Source organism: Fomitiporia mediterranea (genome assembly GCF_000271605.1).
Source record: "Fomitiporia mediterranea MF3/22 unplaced genomic scaffold FOMMEscaffold_6, whole genome shotgun sequence".
NCBI classification, from domain to species: Eukaryota; Fungi; Basidiomycota; class Agaricomycetes; order Hymenochaetales; family Hymenochaetaceae; genus Fomitiporia; species Fomitiporia mediterranea.
Window position 1 is genome coordinate 2,031,864 of NW_006760391.1, and position 20,740 is coordinate 2,052,603.

The 20,740-nt window shown below is 48.5% G+C and overlaps 8 protein-coding genes across 8 annotated transcripts; 4 read left to right on the forward strand and 4 right to left on the reverse strand.

The window, feature by feature from the left end:
* Positions 1 to 142: 142 nt before the first annotated feature.
* Positions 143 to 866, forward strand: FOMMEDRAFT_156315 (PC4-domain-containing protein; the record flags this gene model as incomplete). The annotated part of the gene is made up of 5 exons (XM_007266602.1): positions 143 to 244; positions 306 to 447; positions 510 to 584; positions 650 to 738; positions 810 to 866. 5 exons carry the CDS (start codon positions 143 to 145, stop codon positions 864 to 866), a joined length of 465 nt encoding a protein of 154 aa, XP_007266664.1.
* Positions 867 to 1,472: 606 nt separating this feature from the next.
* On the reverse strand, positions 1,473 to 2,831 carry FOMMEDRAFT_107994 (protein transporter yif1; the record flags this gene model as incomplete). Its single annotated transcript, XM_007266603.1, has 5 exons — positions 1,473 to 1,645; positions 1,727 to 1,823; positions 1,882 to 2,095; positions 2,148 to 2,346; positions 2,418 to 2,831. The coding sequence occupies 5 exons, from the start codon at positions 2,829 to 2,831 to the stop codon at positions 1,490 to 1,492; spliced, it is 1,080 nt and encodes a 359-aa protein (XP_007266665.1). The 3' UTR covers positions 1,473 to 1,489.
* A 253-nt stretch (positions 2,832 to 3,084) lies between these two features.
* Positions 3,085 to 5,348, forward strand: FOMMEDRAFT_146710 (sphingolipid C9-methyltransferase; the record flags this gene model as incomplete). Its single annotated transcript, XM_007266604.1, has 7 exons — positions 3,085 to 3,484; positions 3,563 to 3,715; positions 3,790 to 3,811; positions 3,865 to 4,228; positions 4,290 to 4,666; positions 4,779 to 4,895; positions 5,078 to 5,348. 7 exons carry the CDS (start codon positions 3,085 to 3,087, stop codon positions 5,088 to 5,090), a joined length of 1,446 nt encoding a protein of 481 aa, XP_007266666.1. The 3' UTR covers positions 5,091 to 5,348.
* Positions 5,349 to 5,845: 497 nt separating this feature from the next.
* Positions 5,846 to 9,604, reverse strand: FOMMEDRAFT_168060 (uncharacterized protein). The gene is made up of 6 exons (XM_007266605.1): positions 9,341 to 9,604; positions 8,911 to 9,270; positions 8,754 to 8,831; positions 8,564 to 8,695; positions 7,912 to 8,496; positions 5,846 to 7,852 (listed from the first exon to the last, which is right to left on the reverse strand). The coding sequence occupies exons 1-6, from the start codon at positions 9,529 to 9,531 to the stop codon at positions 6,214 to 6,216; spliced, it is 2,985 nt and encodes a 994-aa protein (XP_007266667.1). The 5' UTR covers positions 9,532 to 9,604; the 3' UTR covers positions 5,846 to 6,213.
* Positions 9,605 to 12,901: 3,297 nt separating this feature from the next.
* FOMMEDRAFT_123062 (uncharacterized protein) lies at positions 12,902 to 14,163 on the reverse strand. Its single transcript, XM_007266606.1, has 5 exons — positions 13,991 to 14,163; positions 13,899 to 13,916; positions 13,781 to 13,847; positions 13,675 to 13,725; positions 12,902 to 13,601 (listed from the first exon to the last, which is right to left on the reverse strand). Exons 1-5 carry the CDS (start codon positions 14,100 to 14,102, stop codon positions 13,301 to 13,303), a joined length of 549 nt encoding a protein of 182 aa, XP_007266668.1. The 5' UTR covers positions 14,103 to 14,163; the 3' UTR covers positions 12,902 to 13,300.
* A 3,179-nt stretch (positions 14,164 to 17,342) lies between these two features.
* FOMMEDRAFT_156321 (uncharacterized protein) lies at positions 17,343 to 18,023 on the forward strand (the record flags this gene model as incomplete). The annotated part of the gene is made up of 3 exons (XM_007266607.1): positions 17,343 to 17,483; positions 17,548 to 17,765; positions 17,849 to 18,023. 3 exons carry the CDS (start codon positions 17,343 to 17,345, stop codon positions 18,021 to 18,023), a joined length of 534 nt encoding a protein of 177 aa, XP_007266669.1.
* A 160-nt stretch (positions 18,024 to 18,183) lies between these two features.
* On the forward strand, positions 18,184 to 19,653 carry FOMMEDRAFT_107999 (HAD-like protein; the record flags this gene model as incomplete). Its single annotated transcript, XM_007266608.1, has 6 exons — positions 18,184 to 18,325; positions 18,736 to 18,843; positions 18,992 to 19,087; positions 19,150 to 19,212; positions 19,266 to 19,428; positions 19,485 to 19,653. 6 exons carry the CDS (start codon positions 18,187 to 18,189, stop codon positions 19,651 to 19,653), a joined length of 738 nt encoding a protein of 245 aa, XP_007266670.1.
* Positions 19,654 to 19,665: 12 nt separating this feature from the next.
* FOMMEDRAFT_108002 (uncharacterized protein) lies at positions 19,666 to 20,621 on the reverse strand (the record flags this gene model as incomplete). The annotated part of the gene is made up of 3 exons (XM_007266609.1): positions 19,666 to 20,109; positions 20,279 to 20,418; positions 20,574 to 20,621. The coding sequence occupies 3 exons, from the start codon at positions 20,619 to 20,621 to the stop codon at positions 19,779 to 19,781; spliced, it is 519 nt and encodes a 172-aa protein (XP_007266671.1). The 3' UTR covers positions 19,666 to 19,778.
* Between the last annotated feature and the right edge of the window lie 119 nt (positions 20,622 to 20,740).

Here is a 20,740-nt window from a genome sequence, read left to right on the forward strand (position 1 = left end):
GCGAATTTAGCAGCCGGCTTTCCCACGGCTATTCAGTTGCCACAGGCGCGTCATGTAGCCCAATCACTGATTCACTCTCGCGCAGCACCATCCCTTGACTCAATCGTTCACTTCCATCTAATCATCGAGCAGTTGACTCACCATGCCTAAGCGCGTAAACTCTGAGGAAGACGAGTCATCTGCTCAAGACACTGCGAGCGAGGTAGCCGCACCTCCGCCGAAGAAAGCTAAGAAGTCAACGGAGGTAAGAACTGAGACGCGTCGAACGCGCTAGAGAACACGCTTACAGAGAATTTCTTGTGCAGAAAAAGACGGAGAAGAAGGTAGAAAAATCTAAAAAGTCGACAAAAGGATCGTCTCCGACCACTTCCGGCGGCAAGAAGGGCGACCTTGGCAAGGTGAGTATCTCAGCTGTCCGTACTAAAGGCAATATGGCTGACTTTCTTGGTAGAATGGTAATACAGCTCAACCATGCTTATATTTAAGCTATCATTAACTTGATGCAATAGTGTTCACGAACTCAGAGGGAGAGAAATATATTGACCTAGGGAAGAGAAGACGAGCTACTGTTCGTAGCTTCAAGGGTGAGTGGTTATTTCCCATCATCCTCAATACACAACAACAATTTGTCTTGTATTTTGCTGCTAAGGCGTTCCATACATCGATATCCGGGAATTCTTCGGAGACGAAGACGACCTCAAGCCCGGCAAGAAGGGCATCTCATTAACGAAGGAACAGGTATGAATTTAGCACGTTTGAAGGACCTTCTTGTACAGTATCTTACTACTTGTTTTTCTGCTTATTCATAGTGGTCGGAACTCAAAGCTAACATGAACACGATCGACACCCTCATTGAAAAATTATAAGTGCTCTGCCAGATCCAGATACTTAACGTATCTGATCATCCAGCGTCAACTTGGTCGCCCCTTGTCTAAAATGTATCACTTGCATCAATGAACATGTGCTTTCTTTTGCATGGACACGATCGACACCCTCGTCGAAAGATTATAAGCACTTTTGCCGGATATCCAATGTATGACTGATCATCCAGCATCAACTAGTCGCCCTTGCTTGTTTGTTGTGCACTACTTCCTGATGAACATGTGCTTTCTTTCGCATGGACACTATCGACACCCTCATCGAAAAAATATACGCGTTCTTGCCAACTATTTAACATGTGTCTGATCATCTGACATCAACCATGTCGCCCCTTGCTTGTCTACTGCATATTATTTTCATTGATGGACATGTGGCTTCTTTTGCGTGGACACGATCGACACCCTCATAAGCCTCCATACCAAACATTCAACATGTATCTGATCATCTAGCATCAACTAGCCACCCCTTGCCTGTCTACTGTAAGTGTAACCTACTTTCATCAATGTCCATGTGCTTTCTCTCTTTCTTGCATCATCAATCCAAACGCATCAGAGTTTCAAACAAAGTAACGTCAAATCATTAAGTCTACGGTGCGAACAGCACGCGGTCTCTAAATCCGCACAAGTATACCCATATACAAAAACTGTGATAATGCAATCGCAAATAAGAACCAAATGCGTCTGCTTCGCTGGCCAGGTGACAGTGTCCCAACGTGCTGCGAAGTATCTCTCGGATCAGGTAGGACGACGTATTTTAGTGCACGAAGCTATTTTATGAACCAGAACGAATTCGAGTGAACGTTAGTAAGAGAACTTGTTTAGGAAAAGGTTGTTAAGAGAGGACGTACCAAAAAGAACCCGTTCGCGCTGAAGGAATAGATGAATGCGGCTAAGTATACTGTTTTGCTGGCGCTTGGGAAAGCGAACAGAACGGTTGTTACCACGCTGTTGAAGGGGTTCTTCGTCAAGTCATGATCACAACGCATGAAACAACAGAGCTTACCCAACAAACTTGTATCCACTGTACGCAAAGAGGTCCGTTACTTGGCTCGAACCAGAGATATTCAGCAAGTAGCATCCAAGCTTAATGAAGCCAAACTCCACAAGTACTACAACGAGCGCTCGCGTTGCTACCCGACCAAGAATCTCGGGATGAAATTTAGCTTGTATGCCGGAGTATAGGGCAGCGAGAAGAATATATGTCACAAATGCCATTACTAAAACATGTCGTTAGACGAAGACCCGCCATGTAAGAAAATCTATACAAACCAGGAATGTACAAGTCTGGACTATTAATGTCATCTCTAGGCGGCAGCCATTGAGCCTGTCCCTGCTCAGTCGGTCTATTCGCTCTCGTCCATCGTTTATGCCGCCAAGGAAAGAGGACAAGCTGCAGTTTACGTATGACATACGAATTTGAGACGTTGAAATGGTGCTTCAGGAGTGACACTGGTATATGTGAACCAAACTTAAAATTACCAAATTGAATACAATGAGATATGTTGTACAGTTGCAGATAATCAAAATTAATGAACTAACGTTCTTCTGGACGTACTCCTGTCCAGCTGCTACTGCACTCTGGCCAAGCTGCATCCCGAGTTGAGCTGTCGCTGGGTTGACACCCCACTGGGTGAAGTCAATACCCTGTGGTAAAGGCTGCTGGTGTGGGGGAGGAGGAGGACCATGGCCTTGCGGGTAAGCCTGGAACTGAGAAGACGCATATGCAGTTCCATGAGGTTGTGGCTGATTCGGGCGAGTAGGCTGGGCATGCTGGCCGTGTCCATAGTAATTTGCTGGAGGCACGGCCTGGTTGGACGGAGAACCACTGAAGCGCATGTAGCCTCCAGGAGAATTTGGAGTTGACGGTGGTTCTGGTATAAAAGCCGGATGGGTTGGCACTGGGTGCTGCAGAGGTGGAGGTGAGCGTGAATTAGAGGAGTAAGGAGAGGCCATATCTAGAACCGCAACAACTTCTTGCGGACCGTTGAGCTGAAATCGGGACAAGTGCTGCCTAAGCGTCTGCCAGTAGTAGCAACTTCTCTTTTCGAGTGAGGAGCGCCGCGTCAGAAAGACGTGTCAAATACCGCTCACGTGAAAAGAAAGGGACTTCGAATTCTGGGGCGCGTCGCGAGCCGTCGCGTACGGTCTACAAAATTGGACCCGACAGCACATCTTCATTTTCACTCAGCAACGGCTACGACCAACCATGTCGTCCGTAAAAGTCACAAATAGTCCTGCAATCAAAAACGCTCCGCTGGCCGGCCTTGCGGAGGGCAATGGCCAATTCAGCAACTTACACCTCGCAGCACTCGTCCTCGGTGTACCGTACTTCCTCAAGAAATGGATTCCCTTCGTCAGATATGGCGGAGCGACAACTTACTGGGTCCTCGTCGCCCTTTTTGCACTTCCCATTGTCGTCGGCTACTGGACGCTCATGAGCAACTATGGACGACGCAAAAATGAAAAGGCCCAACTTCCAGGAAAAGACGTCGAGGAATATATCCACTTCAAGGACTTCTCCTTCAAAATGTACTACGGCGGCAAGGAGAAAATCCCAATGCAGGTCTTCCACGATGCCTATTTTGACGGCAAATTCGATTTCAAAGGTACGTCTGTTTTATGTAATTTCTCTCTCTTTGCAGCTTCGTTTTTCATTTATTTTTGCTGACGTGTCTGTCTTCTAGGCGACGTCTTAGAAATAATGGAAATGCGTCACGACTGGGCATCCTTCAACTTCACTCCGGACCTCTTCAAATACGTCTTTACTAAACTCGTCCCGGATGTCATCTTCCATACGCAAAGTCAGGACGAAGAACAAGTTCGAGACCACTACGATCGTAAGTTCTCGGAAAGCCTCAATTAAATTACATTGAATTCGGCTAATTTGTTTACATTACTACGCGTTACGTAGGCGGTGATGACTTTTACAGCTGGTTAGAAGCTTTGATAGTATAATCATTATATGACGACTGATTGCCCGACTTAGGTTCCTTGGTCCGAGGATGATTTACACCTCCGGTGTCATTTTGGACCCAACGCGGGAAGAAACTCTTGAGGAACTCCAGGACAACAAACTCGCTCTCGTCTGCAACAAGCTCGACCTCAAGCCGGAAGACCGCCTTCTCGACATTGGTTGCGGTTGGGGAACCCTCGTCACTTTCGCTGCAAAGAACTTTGGTTGTGATACAACTGGTGTAACACTTAGCAAGCACCAGACTGCTTTCGGTACTCAGCGTATTAAGGACAATGGTATTAGCCCTTCCAAAGCTCGTATCATCTGCTGCGACTACCGCGATATCCCGGCCGGTCCCGAACATTTTACGAAGATCGTTGCTCTCGAAATGGCTGAGGTGAGTACTTATCTACTTTACAAAGGTGACATAAAAATAGAGATCTAATGTTTGTTTTTAGCACGTCGGTATCCGGCGCTACGGCACCTTCCTCAAACAAATCTACGAAATGCTCGACGACCAAGGTACCTTCGTCCTCCAAGTCGCCGGAGTCCGACAATGCTGGCAATACGAAGACCTCATCTGGGGACTCTTCATGAACAAATATATCTTCCCAGGTGCCGACGCCTCGTGCTCCCTCGGCTGGGTTGTCAAGCAAGTCGAGGCAGCCGGTTTCGAAGTCAAGTGCATCGACGTCCTCGGCGTGCATTACTCCGCGACGATCTACCGCTGGTATAAGAACTGGGTATCCAATAAAGATCAAGTGATTGCTGCGTACGGTGAACGCTGGTACCGTATTTGGGTCTTCTTCCTTGCGTATTCGACTATTATCTCTCGGTAAGCTCGCTCTCATTCCATTCACTGCTATTCATCGCTCAGACATTAATATTAATTAACTCTCGCACACTCATTATATATATCAAACAATATATCTTATATCCTAATTTAGCCAAGGCTCCTTCTCCCTCTTCCAACTCACCCTCCGGAAGAACCTAAACGCCGTACACCGCATCGACGGAGTCCCGAGCCACACCTCCCTCTACGGCATGCGCAAAACCGACTGCCTGTACGTCCCCCTCCATTCCTAACTATCCTTCCCGCAAGGTACTGATCTCTATTACCCTTTCCCTTTCTCTCTTTTTCTTCGTATGCTTGCCATCGTACTTGCCATCGCTATCGCCGCCCTATCGTTCTCGATCTCGTTCCGTTGTTTCCATTCGACACAAACCATAATCTTAAATTTTCTAGACCCGTCGACTAAGCACAAGCATAAACACATGCACGCACGCCCGTCCAACAAACAACCGACCAACAAATCTAGACCAGACAGACCCGTTCCTGGAAACCCCGCCGAGGAGTGTAGAGTACACTAGCTACTACCTAACTAGTTACTAGTTACTCGCTACTAATAATAATACCCAAAGCGCTAAAAAATTCTCTTACTCTTTTTGACATTGCACCAACCGCGTGGTTCCTCCCCTTGTTCTTCCTTCTTTCGTTAACTCACGCCGCGTTCTAGCTCTCTCCCCAAATTTAATTCGCTATTTTGTGTGACGTTGGTCGTTCCTAGGTTGTGAAATATAAACTTTATTTTGGATTCTATTGTTTTCGGGTGCGACTTGAGGTACACTCATTGTCTCAAGAACTTCTTTTGAAGTTGGTTACAACAATATCAACGGTATGTATTTCGCAAAGGAGGTATTACAAATTAACATTACAAAGGTTACGCTACGAAAAAGTAAAGAGAGGGTGATGACACGCTTTGCGTCTGGACGATGAAATGGATTGTGTAATGGTAACATTGACAAGTACAGAAATGCAACAGTTTCGAATGATGAAATGATAAATGAAGGAAAGAATACAATTGCTAATGAAGGTGACCAAGAGCGAGAAAAGAAAAGGTCATAAAAGGAAGGGGGGGGAGATTATATGTTACTGCTATTAAGTAATCAAAGCGGAAGCGGGTACGGTCGCGAAGTGCGCAATTAATTATTTGCAAACGAAAGGCAGCAAAAGGCGATGAAAAAGAAAATGCAATAAGGTAGAGTATGCACAGTAAACGGAAGGCCAACATCCAAAAAAAAGGGAAAGTGGTGTAATGAGCGTATGATATAGGAATGCAAAGCAAGATGTGGGTTGCGAGTGGAGTCGAATGCAAGTGAGAGTGTATGTATGGGACAAGTATTAATAATGCAGCTGATTGGAGACGAATAGAATCGAAAATGCATGGGACAAGTGCAAGTGAGGAAGAAAAAATCTGAAGAACGAAGGAACAATGCCAGAAAAGAAAGGAATGACGCTGATGACCAGACCAAGAGAGGGCAGAAGAAATGAGTAAGGACTGACAACACAGTAAAGGAACCAGAATGGCGTGTTACAAGGGATCACACCTTCGATCCTGCAGACACCTTTCGCCTTGCCGCGGCTCTTAAGTTACCGCGCGAGAAGAGCTGCCGCAGTTTTATGCGTGGGCGTCTCAGAGCGGAATCATTGGGCGTGAGGTTCATGAACGATTTAACGTTCTCAGGAATAGCCTCGTCTGCAGACGCACTGGCAGTGAACTTTGCATCCGGTGTAACTAGCTTCTGGTCCAGATAAAGACCCTTAGCCGCATATGTCTGGGGCGGATATGTCTCAATAGTGTCTGTCGGTGAGGGCAGATGAACTATTGTAGCCGCGTGCGCTCGGCTGGCATCGATCTGTAGTGCAGGCTTCAGAATCGGTGACTGTACATCCATGTTGTTTTGAGGAATCCTGTCTCCTCGAGCGGTTGACAACGTGTGAAGGTTTGCTTGTAGTTTATCGAAAGGGCTGTCATGCTCCGAATCGCATTGACGCGGACTTCTGGTCGATGGCGAGGCACATGCGAGTGTCGTCGGAGATCCCCCCAGGTTATCGTCAGCTCCGCAGTTAGAGGGAGAGCCCGCGGGAACATATCCGTACTCCACATACCTGTCGAAGTACGCGAATTGCTCATGAGGGATAATTGCAAGGCCAATCCCGGATGCGAAAGCCGAACGCCCTGTAGACGTCGAGGGTGACAAGGACGTCGATGTTGCAGACGAGATCGGGCGATCGGTTTCTGAATCTGAATTCAGCGTCCTCGGAATAAGAGGTTGACGGCTTATTCGACCGCATGACGTGCTGTCGACAACACTGGACCGGGCATTGTCCGGCGAAGGACTACAGCACAAAGAAGAAGATCGAGCAGGACCAATGACAACCTTGACTTCCGTCTGTCCCTTGTTGAGCTCGCAAGGGAGCTCCTCTACCTGAATTCCAGCCCCTTCTCCTTCTTTATTTGATGGCCTCACATTGTCAGGCATATCTCCGAAGATGCCTCCTTCCCTCCACTCCGTCGGGAAGCTCGGACGGACATCGTACTCCTTATCGCCGGAAACACTGTCGTGGACCCCATGCTGCGCACAATGGGACCACGGCATCCGTACAATAGGTGTGCCGTAATAGCCAAAGGTCCCGCGGTTCACGACTTCGTCTAGCGTCTCAAACTCATCACGATTGACAGGAGTCCCAACGCCAAAGCCTGTGCCATCTCCATGTTCACATTCATGCGACGACTCTTGGTGTCCGTCGATAGAAGAATTAGATAACGAGTAAGTCTCTGAAGCTGACATTGGGACATGACTCTCCGCATCGTTGTCGTCCTCCGACTCATCCAAGGAGAAAAACTCGTCTTCGTCAGTGCAGTATGACTCAACAATCTGAGTATGCATATCATATGAGCAAGACGCGACAGAAGTGTCCCGTGAGTGCTTTTCCGACGATTTTCCGCACTTGCGTCTTTGCCTTTCTCGTTGGCCCGTGGCATGGCGGCGGAGGAAGCACCGGAGCGCGTCAATATCTTCGTCTGTCAAAGGAGATAGAGCGCCACTACGGGACATGGACGAGCGACGGGACATAGACGAACGAACCGACGTGTTGTCGGAAAAAGCAGAAATCTCCTCCGCGACATAAGCCGGGGTCTGATGAGGAGACTGCAAGGCGATGTGCGGTGCAGCAGGTCTGAAAATGCAAATATTGACGTCAGTGTATGGAAGTAACATGTCAAGAAAGACACCAACAGGTCATTGGCAAAAGAATACGGAGCATGTTCCTCCGCCGGCGTGATGTGGGGTGTCATGGAGCCATTGGCGTTAGTCGTGAACCAAGAGCTGGGAAGACCGGTACTGACATCCGGACTGAGGAGACGGCGACGGCCATGTTCACTGACACTACGCCTATGTTGTTGCCTACGGACCGAGCCATCCGGACGCGTATGTCCGATCGGAAGGAGGTTCAACCCACGGTTGTTGCTTCGGGACGGGTTGCACGATTTGAGAATCAGCTCGGAAGACGGTAGAAGTGGCGCGTGGAGAACGCCCGAAACTGCGCGAAGCGCTGTTGCGGCGTTCGTGCTTGGAGGAGAGCCTGGATTCGGTGTAAGGACAGGAGTGTATGGTGTCGAGGCGTCATGCTCGGGTGGGTCCGTGTATAAGTAGCGCGGGACCGGTTTGCGCTTCACAGATGTAAAGCTACGCGGAGAAGTAATCTGAACAGGCGAGCTTGTCACTTGTGAGAAGAATCCCAACATCATCCTGGGTGTCTCTAGAGGTGGCGAAGGCGGAGAGCCAGCAGACTCTGGCGACGCAATGCTTGGGGAAGCGATGCTGTACAGCACGCAACAAAATCAGGATACCGATAATGATACGAACAGAGATAAGAAATGATACTCACTCAATGACTATGGGAGAAGACGGTTCGGAAGAAGGTTCAGTCAGCGGAGATTCAGACCCCTGCGCCGCTGATAATGCTGGAGAGAACAGTGAACGCTTGTTAAGCTTAGAACCTGGTGCACTTTTAGTTCTCCTGGTTGCAAAAACAACATCAATAAATCGTGCACTTCAAAAAGTACTGTTCGCCGTACCTCCGAGCAGGCCGTGAGTCATTGAAGGCGTCGGCGTTGACGCTGGCGACGTCGTCAGATTGCGAGCCATGAATAGGTCTGAACATACGGAAAATACCGAATTAGCCATAAATAAAAAAATGATGTGCCGCGAAACGCAAGTCAGCTCGACGCGTACAGTTTTGATGCCGATCGGGGCGCTGGAGTATTCAAGCTAAATGTCGATCCGACAGGCGACGGCGTAGGGGATAGCGGATATGCGAGCTTAGGATTGGATAGAGCAATGCTGTCGAGTGGCTGAGGAAGCGACGGGGACGATATGACAGGACGGCGGACTGTGGACTGCATCACAGCTGCCTTGAACTTCGGCTTACGCGGACTGTGCTCTTCGGAGCGGTTGGTAAAGAGCGGAGGCAGTGGAGGGGAGAAGTGTTCGTTCATGTCGCGTCGCAAATTGCCCGTGCTCGCACTCGCTTTAAGAGCCGGAGTCGAGATGGACTTGCGCACAAGTCTGCGCCTATCGTCCACGCGTGGCACACTACACGTTTCCAAAATATTAGTTGGTTCAGAGTTCGGCAGGCTAATTAGAATTGAAAACATTAGCATACCAAGGAGGAGCTGCTAGATCATCATCATCTAGGGGTGTTCGGGACGGTTGATTGAACAGGCCCTTAGTGGCATTGACTGCTGCATTCCAGAAACGCGGTGCGCGGATAGCCTCTTGTTTCGCGAGTGGGAGGGGCGGGGGCGGGGCGCGCCTATTCGCTGAGGAGAGGGAGGCATCGCGAGTGCGGAACATGGCGAACGCACTGACGAGAAAGAGGAGTTGGAAGTAGAAAGGGAAGGAGAGTGATGAGGGCCCAAGGAGGCGGTGGACCGGACTGAAATAGGGCGTCGAAGTCCTTGCAAGTAACAATTATATATACAACGTGTGAGGATCTCCGGGTGGCGGAAGGAGGTCATATAGAGTTCCTCGACTATTTTCTTTATCTGTCCTTTATTTGCTTCATTCCGCGAGACATGAACGACTGACGGCGCATCTGGTGCGTTCTATTCGCATTTTTGAGCGCTCCGATGGACTGGCTGTCTGGCAGGTCGAATATGTGCATATTGCTCATTAAAGGAGACGCGTGGTGGTAATCACACAAGACGCGTCTCTAAGTCGGAGTTTCGTTTCCACATTTGGGTGCCCACCTTGTTCGGGCACCTGTTTGAAATCTGGCACTCTGGCAGCGGCAGACAGCGAACGACGACCTCCCTTGAATGTCTGCACAATCAGATGACGGCTAGAGATCGCTCCTTGTCCAGTCCTGCCATTGCCCCTGCTCTACAGCTGAATCAAAATCCGGCCTCTGCAGCTGTCCTTGTTCCGCCGGATACTCTCTAATCACCCTTCATCCTTTACTTTGCTTTGACAGTTCATCACCCTGACCAACCCTATTCCGCAGCCGAGCACACCGTTCCCCGGCTTCCCTTTCTGCTATTTCCTCTCATTGTCATCGGTTATCCCGCGAACACAAGGTTCTTGACGTCTCTTGCTCTCTCGCCTGCTTCTGCTATCCGAATCACTCAGTCTTCTATTACCTTAGCGTATCGCAACGGACGCGAGCGCATGTTGCTCGTACGTACGCAAAATGGTCTTCTTAAGGGCAGTCTCCTTCCGAGTCACTCGACGTGCTTCTCACAATGTCTCACACGGCTATTGGCGTTGAACAAAAGATACAGAAAATTCCATTGTTCTAAGCCGATTCCTCCGAGCATGAAAAGCTCACCATGCGCCTCTTTCGTGCTTTGGGAAATACACCCCCTATAATCAATAACTGCTTCCGTGCTTTTGGGAAACACCCATCCTACAATCAGTAATCAAACTCAACAAAAATACATTCACTCTATGTATCATCATCCCTCACAAAAAAGGTATGTTCACAGCCCGCGTCCAAAAGCAAACTTCGAGTTCCCTGCAATTCATTTCAAAGAAGCGTAACGCCCACAGCTTCCCGCCCGACACAAGAACATACATCATACCAATCATACCATGTATCCTCGTTCCCTACCGGGAGCGCATTACTTCATCGCGACGCGACGCGGAGCGGCGCCGACAGTACGGCGAAGTCGAAGAGCCTGTAGATTTACATCAATCAATCTTAGATGCATCTCATCTTCATATGCCATTCATTCAATGATTCATGGCTGTGAGCGCGCCCATTAACGGGATCGTCTCAGGGGATCCGCGCTTCCGTTACCATCTATGAGGTCAATTGCAACCCACAATCTTTTTCCGCATATGCTCTGCATCATCCGTCAATATTAAAATCTTCTTCTTCCTCCGTCGCTGCGAGTCACTCCTCCCGTGAATGCTCATTGGTTACATCATTCAAACCTTCGCGTGAGTGAGAACTTGAAATCACTTAGAACGCTACCCTGTTTTTTAGTGGGCGTGAAAACATATGTTCTATTTGTCCAACCCTCATGATCATCCTCAGAGTCAGACTAGCGGGTCCAAGACAACACGATGGCCACTACATCCACGCATGCACACATGCACATACATACGATACGTCCCATTTCACACTACATACGTTGGATCATCTACAGAAGAGACGCTGAACAACGCGATACAGCAGTTTCTAGTGCGGCCACTAGCCACCACTTGTCAACCAGTCCCACATGGATATATCATATACACACAAATTACACATGCACCTCTAACACTTCACTTCACTTCATTACACTTTGCTACCGCCTTCCCTATTACACTTGTACGTTGTCCGCGCGATCGTGTAGTCGTATACATCCACAAAGTAAGACGTTGAACATCGAACCATCGAACTCGGAGAAGAACCGACTAGACCGCGGTAAACAGCAGATTCTACAAAAGATAATTTAGGTTGGAAATAAGCGGTGTGCCACATTCTCTGAGAGACCCAACGAAAGGGGGGGTAGGCATCAATCTTGAAAGGACTTCGAGGCTTCGAGATATTGGAACGCCTTCACCAAGCTCAAGCTTGGGCAGGACGAAGAGAATTCGAAGTTCAGAAGAAACGAAGGGCCCAAGAAGGCATCCCTATACCAATATCAATATCGATGTTACGGTAATGGCTTTTCGCGATTAACGATGAGACGATACTGACGTTCGCTATCCGATGTTGGAGAAGCCGTCTATACGCGTCGTTCCGACGTTCAGAAGAGACGAACATGTGAGGATGTAGAATATGAAAAAGCTTGTCAGACAAGTCGTGGATTTTCATGCATCGGAAAAACTTAAGGATAATTGATACGGATACCGATTAACGTTTAAGACACTGTTCTTCCGGACAAACTACACATATAGGTGAGGGATATGGTCTGAAGAACGCCAATTGTAGAGACGCCACATCAACCGAGAGGAAGTGGCCTGGCGAGGTACAATTTATTCAGACGAAGTGGTATCAGATGACTTCGGATTTAACAGAACGACGTTCGATAATTAGGAGTTAATAAAAGGAAGATGCATGCGTGGGCACGAGGCGCATAAAGTCGGACGTACATGGGATAACAGAGTACAGAAGATATGTCAGCATTCAAAGGCAAAGAGTGAAGTAAAATTGGACGACGACGATGATAATGGAAAGATAACGGGATCGAGCACATGTCTGGAGCTATTGATGCGGGGTAATAACTAAGAGTAAGACAGCGTTCAACGAGCGGAAGCAAAGTCAGGAACAGATTCACAAAGCGGAACACTTATAACGAATGAAGACAGAAGTAAATGACATGAATATAAAGGCAGTGACACTCTACGAGTAACTTGTCCATGCGGCCGCAGCAAGTTATACATGATGAATAGAACCACAAATTAGTTGAAGGAGAAATTGGAGAAGGTGTATTGCGCGGAACACAACACATCGGGTAACAAGCCTTAACGACTAGATAAACAACGAGAGTGAAACGCAAAGGAAAGGAGCACGGGCGAAATTTCCGCCGAAGAGTGACAATATAGTGGTTACAGTGAGAAAGAAAAAAAGAGAATAAAACAACAGCGTAAGAAAGGCGGGACCGAATTTTGTTGCCTGACAGTTGTGCGATTAGGGGGCGCATCAGGTGGACGCGGCAAGCGCTTCGCGCAAAACGCAATAAAGCTGACTGTCGCGGGCGGTGTTACAACGGCCACACCCGTCGCTTTCCTACACAGCAGTCTCGCTATACATTATCGCAGCCGCGCGGAGCATCGTTATCAGCGAATGGAGTTCGAATTGCTAGGCACGAGGAGCACATTAACGATCTCGATGAATTTATGTTTCAGAGAAGTTGATCGAGGAATCTATTAACCAGAGTCAGTAGATTAATGAGCTGTCGGTAACAAAAAATGCTGTTTCATGGCAGTCGCATTAAGGAGGGATTGTTGTTTGCAGTTATCGACCTCAGAAAAGGAGCCAGATAGATGAAAGAATAAACAGGTAGAATGACTCGGGCACAGAACCGGGAAGGGGCCTGGAATTAGTAAGACAGATTCGATTCAGAGTTCATATGCACTCCTTGGCGTGTCGAGCAAGTCCGTGCAACATAGAAGCAGTTGAGTACGTCGTGATCTAAAAGCGATCATGCCTCGCCAGGTTTTGTGGGTGTTGATTTGGCCGGCGGAACGGAGAACTAAGCGTGCCCGTTCCTCTTTCTACTCTGTCCCCGGCTCCGGCACTATGTGCACCAGGCAGGAAAAGCGCACCACGATTCTGTGCAGAGCGTTCCTTACGTCTAAAGTGTGTTGGCGCCGGGAAAGGTTCGGGCATTCCCTGGAGTGGTCCCGCACTATAGAAAATTTTCGGCCTCCAGGACTCGCGCTCATCCATCACACATGAGTTTTTAAATTTCTCTACAAGCGCTTCCTTCCCCCTGCATAAAACAAGTAGGTTGTTTCTCTGCATGAGTAGATTCCTCCAAAAGATACACATAATAGAACACTGACTGATAATTAGCGTAGCTCATCTGGAGCACCTTCTCAGAAGAGAACATATTCCTGTAAAGGCAAGAAACATTAATTAAATGATAATATTGTCAACAAGGCAGATTACCATTTGACGCCGAGCTTGGTACGGGCAAAGTGTAAAAGATCCTCGACACGGATGAAGTTTACGAACGCTGGGGCAAGTCAGAGAGGGACTCAGAAGAATACATGTGAAACTCGCATACCATAACCAACGTTGCATCCTAAAAAAAGCGGTGCATATGTATTCAGAATTTATATCCTCGCTAACCGGAAAGACGATGTGAGCTCGGCTTACCATTTTGAAAATCCATCCTCAGATACAAAAAGTCAATTTTACGTGGACATACTCGTCCAATGAACTCTATCAAGTCGCGGTCCGACAATTTGTTCGGGATGTTTTTAATCATCACAGTTGTCCTCGTATCAAGGCCAGCAGCGATACGGTCCAAATCTACCTGGTTACGCTCTGCAGGAGGGTCGCGCGTCACATCAAGAGCACCACGCGCAGAGGATGGCAAGTGTCCGTGAGACGGTGAATATAAATGGGAAGAGTTCGAGATGGAGTGTAACGAGGACGAAGAGCTGGATGTCTGTACGCTGAGGCCTCCTGGGCTGTACACGGGCGCCTGAGGTGCGTAGCCGTACCGCATGCCAGCAGGACTCGTTGGTGCAGCTAATGGTGAACCAAGATAATACTGGGCTATACCGTTATGCGCCGGAGACAGCATCCCAGGCATACCGAGTACCGAAGGCGATGTGGCATAATACGGACTCACGTTGTACATTCCGGGTCCTGGTGAAGGTGTGTGCGGCGCACCGACTGACGAATCGCTTGCCGTAGGCATCCTAGAATGCGCACTACGTTCAGCATCATTGTCGTGATCGTTGCGGTAGTAGTCATGTGCTCCGTTTCCTGAGCTGTGCTCAGATGCTGAAGAATGTCCATATGTGGAGTGGTCAGGCACGCCGACATCCATACCTGCGGTGGAAAATCCTTCACTCGGAGAGACGACCCTTGGAGAGGCGCTTGATTCGCTAATGGCGCGCGTCCTTGGACGAAGTAAAGAGCCAATGTCTTTATGATCTTGTCCAACAGGCCTGCACAAGTCATCCGCAGCGCGTCTCAAAGCATCAAAGCAAAACGTATCGCTCGTCCTTCTCATGTGGTCACCGATCGACCCGCCCTGAGTATTCATGCATGTAACATTGTTCGCCGCCGCACGCCTTCTTAAGTTTTGCTCGCTAGTACTCTGATGTAGTATCATTCCGCCAGACCCTACGCTGACGGAGCCCGTCGAAATGCGTCGAGCACTGCTTCCGTGAAGAGCAGAGGAATGAGAGTGAAATGGCGAAACAGGAAGGGGAAGAGCTCGAGACCCATGAAAAGGACTTGAATTCGAAGTGTCATTTTCGACTTCATCATTATCCGGTTTATCCGCGACTTGCTCATGGCGAGTTGAGAAAGAGAAAGGGTCTGCCTGCATGCGGGAGAAAGAACTGGCCGAGAGCGGAGAAGTTGGCTGAGATGCAGCTCGCAAGGTCTGGTTAGAGCTGTCGATATTCTGTTGGAAAGAACCATGTTTTGGCGGTTCCGTGGTGGCTGTATGCTTTGGGATCAGGCAAAGTCGAAACCCGAAAATACTACGCCCGTTGAGTGCATCCATCGCGTTCTTCACATTCCGGCAGTCGAAGAATTCTGCTATGTACGCCTTCAAAGCGGAAAAAAATTGTTACGATAAATCCTAAAATCTAAGAGTCCGACATGCATAAATCCTTACCTGACCGTTAGTTATGTTCGCCTTTCTAAATACACGCAGTTCGCCAAAACTGCCCACGATTGACTGTAACGAGTTCGCATCCATGTTTCCGTCCACAGTAACTACCACTTCGCCCTCGGTCTCATCAACGAATCCCGAGTCACGCATCAGCTGCATCAGAGGATAAGATATAATTGTGGGAAGGAGAGATACGGATTAGAAATCTACCTGCTTCAAAGCGACAGCTCCCATTTTTTTGGTGCGAAGCCCGCATCCACCAAAGTATGTCTGTCCCGACGAGTTAATCTGACGCTCCGCATATATGGTATGTCTACAGTCGTAGAAGGCGAGAATGACAACACCATCTGTCGCCAAGAACCGCAGACTAAACCCTTTCACATCTCCACATGACTGCAAATAAAGGAGAGTGGTGCTGTAAGTTCATCCAGTTCTTTTCGTATTCGAGTAGGATATATGCTCCTCACATGAAAAGCATCTTTAAGCTGTTGCTGAGTGACGTCCTTTGGGACGTTCCCGATCTATATTTATCAAGAAACGTTTATAGGTTATTATCTTCCTTCTTAGAGAAACTAAAGAATGAGTCGAATTGAAGAAACACACAAGTAAGAATCTTTCGCCTTCAGAGTTCGCACCCGCGTTGGAATCTCCAGAGTTCCCATTCATGATATCACGATCTGCAACAAGGATCGATTCACCGAAACTAACGGCATTGTCGCTTCTTTCACTGCATGGCGAGCCTACCGCTCCCAAAGGTCCACCAACACTTCCATTGGTGCCGACCTCAAGACGGTGTGGAATTGGACGACTACGCCGCGGTGAGGATGGTGCGGGCCATCCGCTTCCCAGCCCAGCACTCGTACCAGTGTTAGGACCGACAGCGACGGGAGAGTGAGGACCCATATGAGACGTAGACGTAGAGAGCGAGTTATCGAAAAGGCCAGTAGATGAGGGTGTAGGCGGAGGTGCTGCTGGACCTCTCGCTGGGGTAGTGAATGCGCTGGAAGTCTCATCCATGACGATGTTGTCCACTCCAAGGCCGGGGAGAGAAGTAGACGATGCGGGAGTAAGCGGAGGGGTAAGCGGAGTATGCGGCTGCGATGGTCTCTCGGGAGTCTGCTCCTGCTGTGCCTTTTGTTTGGAAGAAGGTGATGATTGAGTTGGCGTAGGTGAATTGAATGGATCTACAGGAGAGATGGTCAACCGACATTAGATACGTGCATATTACTGTAAGACGTACAAGTAAATTCGACCTGGTTTGTTGGATGATCCCTAAAATAGACGGAAACAAATTTAAGGGAGCATAAGAAAGCGCACGTATACAGCCGAGTATATGTACAGTAGGAAGAATGCTCACCACTGGCCCGATGCAGGTGGCGACGTATGCATGGTCCTTGAAGGTGAAGACTGCTCATACGGTTGAGTAATTGATCACCGTAAAATGCTGTTGCAATGCGCAAAACGTGAGAAGTTACGCTTCGTACTTACTGGGAAAGGAACGACGGAGCGCGCGGGGACCATATCTACCAATCCAGGCCCCGAGTCTCAATTGCGCAGACGTTCAAGATTGAACAAGAGCCAAGAGCTCAAGAGAGTCGTGAGTGGCAAGACAGACGGAACAAGACGCGAAACCACCGCTGATACAGTGGTAGCGGGAAGATAAGGAAGGGATGCAGGGCGAGTTGGGGAGAAGACTGCTCTTAATAAACCGGTGTGTGGAGGCAGGCGACGAGCTGGCGCGTCAAGGCAGAACAGGGTGGCGTCACACAGAACAGACGGCGATCACGGCCCAAAACCGACGAAAAGGAGCGTAGATAGCTTACCGCTTGTTCGACAGCGTGGTGGCAATCACCGGGTCAGCTGTGACTCCAGATGCGTCCAGGGTGCCGAGGGCGGATTTGCCAGAAGACAGACAAGGAGTGGTGGCTGTCAAACACAAGCACGAACGGTGGCAGCTCGACTGCTGTGCGCCCCAAGATATCAGATAGCAACCGTGCCCTTATGCAAGAGGAAGTGTGGAGAGTGATCGCATGAGAGAAAGCAGAAGGCAAAAAAGAGCGAGCGAAGTCGAAGGCAGGGAGCACGAGCAGGAGATCGGCGGAGAGCAGCGGAGACGATGAACAGGGCATTTATCGAAGACGAGAGCACGCACATGCGCGTCTCGTATAACACAAAAATATCCCAGGTAGGACAGGGCAGCAGGGCAATTGGAGGCAGGATGATGACCGCGTTCGTCTCCGGCTGTCCAGATGCCGAGCGCCCCGTCAGCTCAACATCCGCACTAATTGCCAATCCGTCTGTCAAACAAGTAAGGCGTTAATCCTCATTCTACAGTGTCGCATGCCTTGTCCTCTTCTCCGTCGCATCTCGGACGGCAGAGCAATCAATCAAGAACTCCGTATTCTGCTTTCGCGTGCAAAGCACCATGGTTCTCCAGTTTCTGCCGCGAAGAGTCAGACGCAAGGTTTTTCTCCAGACAAGCTCGAGTCCAGCGCCTTGAGGCATATGTCTTCTGCGAAGTGCACGCCGTACTTCTTAACAGCGTTGTCCTAATCGAAAACAAAGTACCGAAGCGCGGCCTTCTCAGGAAGGGACTGAGCTAAGCCAAATTTAGTAGCAAAGAAGTCACTGGCACGGAACAGGCCGAGATTCCAATTGAGTTGCTTCACTGCTTTAAGCGCGTCATACGAGAGACTGAAGTCTGTAGCGCAACACCATGATACGATTCGCTACCTTCGATGCGCTCTACACTATTGTGCGTCCACGGAAACCGTTTCAGGTCCAATATGCAGAGGTATTCGCTCCATTCTTCGGCCAACTCTCTCCCGACGCGGTCAGGAGCTCGTTCAGGATTGGTTAGTCCTTACTCTATGTCTGAATCCTCGATAAACTGCCATCCGAGTACCGTGTACGTTATCGAGTTGTAATGGCAGCACATCAGAATCGAATGAGGCCATTTGTCTCCTACGTTTGTGCCGAATCTCGAACGTTCCATCGTGAATTTGGGTGGGATACAGATTGCACGTCTTTTTGTTCCACACCTCTGATCGCTTCCATATGCTGGCTAATCTATCGAAAATCATGTCTCTGTGGCGTCCCTTCCTTCGAGCTTTTCTTTCTCTCTCATTGTCACATCTTCTTTTCCCTTTCACAGCTCATCCTTTCTCAATAAGAGACGTGCTCCTCTTCCCTGCCTTTTCGTTCTGATTTTTCGTTTCGTTGGAGTTATCGCTAATAAAACCATGCGTTCACGTCCACACGACAGCGCTCAAAAATTTACAAGCCTCTCGCCCTGCTTACTCGGAAGGCCCTGAATCGTGGTGGGCAGATGTTATTGAGCAGACTGCTCTAGGTGCTGGTGCCCGTGAAGCAGGTACGCTATCTTACATCACGGTGCAAATCTATTTTGGACAGTTGAACGGCTAACTGGCGACTTTTCTCTCTCTGACGTCTCTATGATGGTTCTTTCTCCGCATCTGTCATTGGGTCTGGGCTTTATTCTGCCACTTCCTGATCTAAAGACGTGAAGGAACATATGCCAACCGTTGTCCATCAGCTTCTACATCGCTTCAGCTCACGCGAAGGCTATGCGTTATATGAAGATACCATCCCAACTTGTTAGTTCCACCTGCTCTGATATCATACGAGTTTGTTCTGTGTTCATGATAATGGGACTCAGTGAAAGCACTTCACGCGATGGGCGTGTCTACTGGGCTCGTCACTAATGCCGATTCACGTATCTGTACGTGGCAACCTCCTCCACATGTTTCATTACTGAATAATTATCAAATGAAGTGAGGGCACTGGATGATCTCGGAGCACTCTCGCTATTTGATCCCATATGCACGAGCGACGATATGGGCGTCGAGAAACCACACAAGGAAATTTTCATCACCGCATGCTCGGATGCTGAAGTTAAGCCAGAAGAGACTGTACACATTGGAGACGAGCTGGAATGGTACGTGCTCGATTCCCCGTTTCTCATTTGGAATTTCTGATCCTTTTTTTATACAGTGACTATCATGGTGCGAGTCGAGCTGGGCTTCACGCGCTTCTGTTATGTAGATCTTCCGGCTCTGAACATCAGACAGAAAGCATTGAGATACATGAAAGTAATGGTATTAGATGTATAAAAGACTTGGATGATGTAGTAAAGTTTGTCCAAGAGCACAATGCAGTATAGATGTCTATGACTGGTTGAATCATGAGTCGTAAATAAATGACGAGGCAGAAGCGGACAAACCAGCCAAATTTCATCGGAGAATTCATGAAAGCGTCATCCTACAAACACGTTTGCTTCCTTCCACTTCAAAGTCGCTGACGACCATACATCCCAGTACCCAACGACGCGACCATATCATTCCTTCCCAGGCTCGCGACCTTCGCATCAGATCCCACTGCAGCCAACAACTCATCACCCCCTGGTAAACCCATGTTACTGCCATTAACAAATGGGTTATTACTGTCCTTAGGTTCAAGGTCAACGTCAGTAATGGTGTTTTGTCGAATTGAGGCTACGTCTGTGAGGCGTTCGCCGAGTTTGAGCGTTGTCCAGCGAACAACGCGGTGGTCTGTTTGCATGTACTTGTTGAGTTGTGAGACGAGGGAGGGTGGGGCGTCGAAGTGCATTGACCAGTAACTAGAATGTTGGCATTTCGTATCAGTTACACTTCAATTAGGTCGTATGGGAAGATAGAAAGGTGGTGAAAGTAAAATGCGAAATGGAGACGGCACAACTCGCTTGAAAGGAAATGAGGAAAAAGACATGTATGGAACAAGCAAGGAAAAAGAAAAGTATTATTACGCACTCGCCAAATTCATGATGCTGTTTATGCCGCTTCATTCGCTGAGGAAGAGTCCGCAGACCAATATACCGAATCTCCCGTACGACACTCCCATTGTCCAGCAACATCTTCGCACTTGACATTACCAAGTCTTTTATATGTTTCTATCAAATGTTCGATGGATCAGAGACGCAACGTTCATTTGTTCAACAGGAGATTCGATTCGAAGAGGCGTTTGCGTAGGAGGCAGGATATTCCGTTTTATTGTAAAGATAAAACACATGAGCATCGGACTTGATAAAAGTGACAGTAAACTCACGTATTCTGGGTAATGTGCTGCGATGCAATATAATTTATAGAGCGGCATCTTTTACGCACTGTTGTGGACACAGAACTTATCTGAATCTTGACTCTCAGCTCTGCAACGCGTACGACATTCTGTTCGCACAGTCACATGGCCGAGACGCGATCAAGGATCGTCACAAG